Source organism: Sinocyclocheilus anshuiensis, unplaced genomic scaffold (assembly GCF_001515605.1).
Source record: "Sinocyclocheilus anshuiensis isolate Anshui unplaced genomic scaffold, SAMN03320099.WGS_v1.1 scaffold206, whole genome shotgun sequence".
NCBI lineage: Eukaryota > Metazoa > Chordata > Actinopteri > Cypriniformes > Cyprinidae > Sinocyclocheilus > Sinocyclocheilus anshuiensis.
Genome location: NW_015542358.1, coordinates 1,338,508 through 1,345,218, shown reverse-complemented (window position 1 = coordinate 1,345,218; position 6,711 = coordinate 1,338,508). Strand labels below are relative to the sequence as shown.

Here is a 6,711-nt window from a genome sequence, read left to right as displayed (position 1 = left end):
GTCACGTGGCTCAGCTCCTCAGCGAAGACTTGAATGCGAGTTGCTCGCGCTGCTCCTTATATACCCACACAGTGGGGCAGAGCTCGCGATGCAAATTCCGCAGACCAAGGTACTTAGAGTACCATTGGCTCATTCTGTTAACAGTCGAAGGTGATTGGGCTCTCGGGCGAGATCCCAATTCGTCAGTCACAACTGACGTAACGTCGAACATGACTGACTGAAAGGGAACTGTTTTTCCTCCTTGAGTATGAGTTTCCTATTCTCACTATATCATACAATATGAGCAATAAAAGCAATCTATCAAACATGATACTCAACAAAAGATGCAAATTTATTTTTTTTATATTTTGTATATATAAACGTAACATATTTTTCTTAAATATGTACATGCATGTGTCTGTATTTTTATACACATAATAAATATACAGTACAGTACGCACACATATATTATGCAAACAAAAACTTTTATTTGACAGCACTAATTTTGTCTAATGGGTCAATACAATTGACATTAAAAAACCATATTTTATATGTCAGACCAGGCTTTAAAGGGTTAAACATGGGTTTTTTACTGTTTTTTATGATGTATAAATACAAATCAAAGAATGAAATAAAAAAAATCTAAGGCAAAACTGTTAAAAAAAACTATTAAAATGGCCAGACCCTAAACCAGCACAGGCGGTTGATTCTCTGTGTCCATGTGTGGCCTGCTTGTTGTGTGACATCACAGGACTCGCCAGGCCACCCATTAACTATACTGCAGTCAGACAGGTTAAGAAAACATTGCCAGGGGTTTGAATGAGTGCAGCGGGAGGAAGAAAACGTCCTGCCAACTAGCTTTACACAAGAGCCGGCCATTCATTAACCTGTCTTCACGCTGCTCTTGGGCACCGCACTGACCCACATAGGCCAGTATTGGAAATGCATATACAATACACACATTCATCACTATTGACACCTCATGTCCCATTTCACTGAACTAGGATCAGCTGCTTTAGCACATTGTGCTTAAACTGAAATTTTAAATCGGGGTCTACAATAGCAGTCTAAAATATTCTATATCTATAAGAATTTCAAATATGCTTCATGAGCAGTAATGCATGTAAATTATTGCCATGTTAATTAACATGCACCCACACACAGTATTATTTTTGCCACTCGTAATTGTGGGCCCTATAAAATCATGCTTCCACCACATGGTCTAGGTAAGTGTTTCACACAGTCCTTCAAGAATTCCCTATCACAACATGACACAAACCCCCAAATTGTGCGACAGATCCTGTACTATATTTGCCAGCACTCAGAGCAATGCGGCATTATCATTTATCTTCTCTATCTGCCCAGATAAGACGTAATGAACTAGCCAGGGCTGCTTTGTTTCAGCCGCCTCATTTCTTTTCCTCTGGACTTTGCATTCTCTGTCAGTGACGAAGAAGCACGAGTGCAACAGGTTTAAAGTTTTACCTCTTCCCTTTTTCAACATGGCAAGAACAAGCCGGTTAAAAGTGGACCCACTAGATCAAGGTGAGGATGCAGACTAGTTGTATAATAAACTAGAACAGCACTGGTGAGTTCAGTAGAGTTCAATGAATCCGATTTTGACTGAGTTGTCCACTGGGAAACTGAACTATTACCACCACAGAGTGTAGAAGTAAAAATACCATTCATGTTCTCCATAGTGGAATTGATTTTAAACGATAATTAAAAGCCATTAAAGAAAGACATACTGTGAGTTATGAGGCTTCTAATCAATGACATATGCTTTGGTTGAAGCCTCAGTCAGCCTTATTTCAACTTATTTTTAAACTGATAATGTTTAACAGCAAAAAACTACCCATGTTTCTTCAGAGAAATCTCCACCAATCAGAAAATTGTGCCAGTGAATGACGTAGAGTCAGTTTCTTTATGCTCTCAAACTACTTCAATATTTTTATGCAAAATATGTAGAGTCATATTTCTCAATTTTTACATTTTTCATTATCATTCGCAATAACTCCTGGGATTGTATTTTTTTTTTTCCGCTCGTTAAAGCCATAGAGTGCACAGTCTTGTCTTTTTGTCTGATTTCCTTCAAATCAAAGTTTGTAATGTCGTGATTCACTTCAGAGCTGGTCAGTTTGATTTAATGCTGATAAATCTTAAATTAATACTGAAGAAGAAAAAATGAAGGGGAAAAATACGTCTGGAAGGCCACTGAAAAAGTGAACAGACACTGTTGCTCTGTATTATTACTGACCATTTCTCCGGAACATCAGGAGGAAAGTGCATACAAACAGCCATAAATTCCAGCCTAAGATTGTAGTAAAAGGTACAAACACTGACCTTAAGTATTGGACAAAGGTTGGGTGCTTATCATAATACCTCACCCCAATTATCAGACAGCATGGATAAATGCTCATTCCCAAAGAGTAAAGCTCTGTTATTAACTAATAAACTGCACTGACTGACTATCCCAGCTTGTGAAGAATTCCTCACTCGCGCAATAAACTGCATGAAGCTGGAATCATATCTAATTTTACAATATACAAGCATGCACAATCAGATAAGAAAACACCGCATGACCCTCTTTACCTCAAACAGGTTCGATGCTTCATTGCCATACTGACTGGAAATGATTTCTGATTGGTCGCTGTACCACTTGAGTCCTCCCAGAAAAATATCTGCATCGAGGTCACTGACATCCAGCTCAGAGAGGTCAAGCTCAGGCAGGTCAGGGCAAAGGGGCTGGTCTTCACCAACCAAGGCAGCACACTGAAAGAGAGAGGAGATGGTTGAGCACATATTTGCCAAGATGTTAGACATCGTCATTCAGTGTTTGTGAAGAAATTAGTCCTTCAGTTTCTCAAAAAGCCATAAATGGCATCATAACTATTCAATTTAGTTATGATGACATGTAATGTAGGGGTCTGTTTGATAGTAGAATTGATCAAATGGAATTCACCATGTTTTACCATTTGTTAACATTTACTTTGCATCATCTATGTGATCTCAAACACAAACGGTATCAACTGTTAATGGTGGGATCAACAGATTAAATAATTTAATATTGGTCAGGCTTCACACCTTGTTTATGGACAGCAGTCTCCATATAAACATGTTACTGGAATAAGCTTACAAACCCATTTATTCAATGCAAACAAAAGGCCTGCACATTCTAATAATGACAAAGAAAATCAAATGTGAGATAAAAAAGCCACAGCTTTACTGAAAAAAGGCAAAATAAGGCAAACATCTCAAATCTATTTATTTTCCACTGCTTTTAGTGATTTTTTTAAAACCAAAGTCCATTTTCCCCCATTGCTTTTTTTTTTTTGTTTGTTTTAATCTACACTCTAAAAAATGCTGGGTTATTTCAACGCAACTTTGGGTCAAATTTGGACTAACCCAACTTTTAGGTTAAAAATGGAATGTAAAAATGTAACCCAACGGTTGGGTTAGTCCATATTTGGCCCAAAGTTGGGTTGAAATAACCCAGCATTTTTTAGAGTGTAATCATAAGTAAAACTTGGCAAATGATGCTTTGTCAGGTTTTACAACACTATGCATCATAATATTTAACAAAATGCTTAGTTTCTTAAAGCAACGTAGACATGTTTGCATTATCTCTAATAAATCTGACATACTATAATTTTATATTATGTCAGATGTATTAGAGATAATGAAAATATGTCATTTTTAAATGAAACCTTTGGCACTATGGCATCTGGGGCAGTTTGGTTTCAAGATGGGATGATTTTTAAAAAAGGGATATGAAGTTACTCCCAATTTTTTCCTTGAGCAGAACTATGTGAAGGCTAAAATGAACTATGAGAAATACTGAAAGCAAAACATTATATTTCCATAAAACAACTATGGAAATAAAACGCTTTCCACACTTAATTCTATCAGTTTAGCTGTTTATAGGCAAAACTTTTACAAATTAGTCCAAAGCATTCACCAACATATCTCAAATCTCTGCACCTGTCCATTTGCTCAGTGTGTGATTGATGTAACCAATAACTCTTCCTCTATTTGATTCATAGGGAGTGTGACTTTGCTATATACTGTAATTGAGACCTGTGTGACTAGCATGCAAAAAGCTACTCCTTTCACTGCTAAATTTAGTACTAATTTAGGATGCATTCTTACAAATTAAACATACTAACAACCAAATGAAGTGAACGTGCATATTCTTCAGCATTTGCAGCATCTAGAAAACCACAACAACATAACCAACCAGAAAACAAACAATTATGTGATTGGCTGAGGCAGGGGAGGGGCGGCCCGTCGTGGGGAAGAGCGCCACAGCCACGCCCTCTAGTTGGTCAGATACTGTACTTCATATCTCTGAGTATGTTGGAGTAAAATAGAGGCGAAGTGGGAGCTAAACCAACAGCAGCTCGCGGAGAGACTGTGCGCACATGTGTATAGAGTTTTGACAAACGGCGGAGGGTGCTGTAGAGTGATGTATGTTGTGAAAAGGCGATACAGAAAACAGTGAAATGTTTATTTTGTACAAATATTGTTTGAAATGTGTTACGGTCAGTGCGCGTGAGAAGAGAGAGAGAGAGAGAGAGAGAGAGAGAGAGAGACTTGTGGGCACCTGGACATGGAAATTTGAATTTCTAACCGAGCAGCAATTTGCTGATTGTGTTTAGATGGATTTATGCTCCGACTGCTTTGAGAATGAATATAACAATAACGCAACGTGCATACCTTGCAACACAGACAGGTGCATATACAGCGCAGCGATAGGCTATATTTCTATATAGTGAGTAAAAGTTTCAGCTAAACATGCTGGAAACTGCTTTATGACTATCTGAAATGCTTAAAACTGCAATAAACCACGACGCGACTAGATAGACAGACAGACAGACAGACAGACAGACAGACATAGATAGATAGATAGATAGATAGATAGATATATAGACTGACTGCACTGGTAATGTAGGCTATGGTAATAATAAAAGTGCGACGTTATTGTCCATATCTTACATTTCGCCGAGTGAACATGCCAAACACGTTTAAACAAGCCTAGAATGTCCCGAATTGCAATGATTCGCACTATAAACGATAAACGCCATGCACAGCTATGCAATCGTTATTGATGTATTGCAGTGGAGCAACGCTTAACTGAAGCAGATACCTGTCTCATCATCACCTGCGTTACAGCGAGCGAGCGCACTCCATCCACGGGCATGTCAACACAATTTCCCACGACAAGTAGACTGTCACTGTTCAACTCCGACACAGCTTGAGAAAAACCGCATGCTATCACCAGATAAATCACTGCACATACAATTTCTGCCAACAAATTAGACTTTATCACAACCCGGTGTATTCCCGTGCATTCAGAGCCTCCGTGTCTTCCGCGCATCTTACAGGATCGGTCGACTTCACATAACGGGAACTACGAGCGAAGCCAGTCTTGGACGTTTCCTGCGATCCGTCTCCTTAAAAAAAATGTGCTCCAGCCCTGGAAAATTAAGTTGCACATCAGTTCTCACCTCTAGTTCTCTCCACACCGAATCCTGATTGCACCTGTCCCACGCCATCCAGCCCCTGAATGACGGCACGAAAAAATAAAAAAGAAATCACAGGCAAAAGAGAAAATCCACTCGTTCCCTCGCGCCCTCACTGACAATGAACCGAGGGCACCTGTCTTACAACTGCTTTCCATCACATGATAAAGCTATTAAAAGTAGGCAGAGGAGTGACTCCCCTTCGCTGTTACTCGCCAATGACGTGCTGTAAGGAAAGGCGGAGTTTGGCACGCGCATTGTAAATCTTCCCCAACTATAAAACCACTCGCTCCTCTCAACATATGCCTCTAGTAGCGGCTAGGGTTGGGAACCAAGAACCCGTGCTGTTTTTATAAATATTACCGGAACCGAATGGGTCTCATGACTTTTGGTTGCATTGAACATGCATGCTTCCACCGATAGGGACGGGAGTCCGTGTTAAAATGATATGGCTGTTCAGCTGCGCCGCAGCACCGCTATACAGCGCGCAACAGTGACCAATGTAGTTCGATTCCCGAACGAATGACTCTTGTGAGCCGGTTCTTTTCAGTGAATCAAATATATAACGCGCGCCCAGCGCAGTTCGATTCCCGAATAACATCGGTTGTTAAAACATTGTGAATCATTTGGAGAGGCTTGTTTGTTGGTTTGTTTAGTGTTTTATTTAGTAATCGTAAAAGAACCGGGATTGTTACTATTCGGAATGAACTGGCTCATCTGTAGTTAGAAAATCCAAATAAAAGGAAAATAAAATCTGTATAAATAGTATCTGTTTAGATACTAACAGGGGTCAATGCAGTCAGAGGGATAGCTATTTACGACTCTGAGGGGATTTTTACCCATCAGTGCATCCATCAGATATGCTATTATATTTTTTTTTTCTTGCAAACAGCTTTCTCATTCGCCATATCAAATGTAATTATATTGGTGCGCTTAAGAAAAGCTTTTAATCCTAATTACTTTCGCTCACCGAAGTAAACAGTTGCTCTAGGCCTCTCTGTTAAGCAAATATGCGGGGTATCGTTCATCTCCGACCAATGCGGACGGAAAATAATGTAAATAAAGACTGGGTTGTTATATGAGAACACGGTCGATAAGTTGTGAGGACTGTGGTGGTTCACAGAATGCTTTGAATCTATATAGCCTGAGGCGTTTTCTTTACTCGAATGCTCCCGGTCAGGAGCGTGCATGCGAGGGGGTTGCTGTGAGC

The 6,711-nt window shown here is 39.6% G+C and overlaps 1 protein-coding gene across 4 annotated transcripts in view; it reads right to left on the bottom strand.

The window, feature by feature from the left end:
- ppargc1a (peroxisome proliferator-activated receptor gamma, coactivator 1 alpha) overlaps window positions 1–5,679 on the bottom strand; it is a 42,608-nt gene extending 36,929 nt beyond the window's left edge. For all 4 annotated transcript variants that reach the window (XM_016490656.1, XM_016490658.1, XM_016490657.1 and 1 more), the window contains exons 1-2: window positions 5,487–5,679; window positions 2,572–2,751 (exon numbers count right to left, since the gene is read on the bottom strand). In XM_016490656.1, coding sequence (XP_016346142.1) covers window positions 2,572–2,751; window positions 5,487–5,534 — 228 coding nt within the window. In that variant the 5' untranslated portion in view covers window positions 5,535–5,679. The remainder of the gene's footprint in view (window positions 1–2,571; window positions 2,752–5,486) is intronic.
- Between the last annotated feature and the right edge of the window lie 1,032 nt (window positions 5,680–6,711).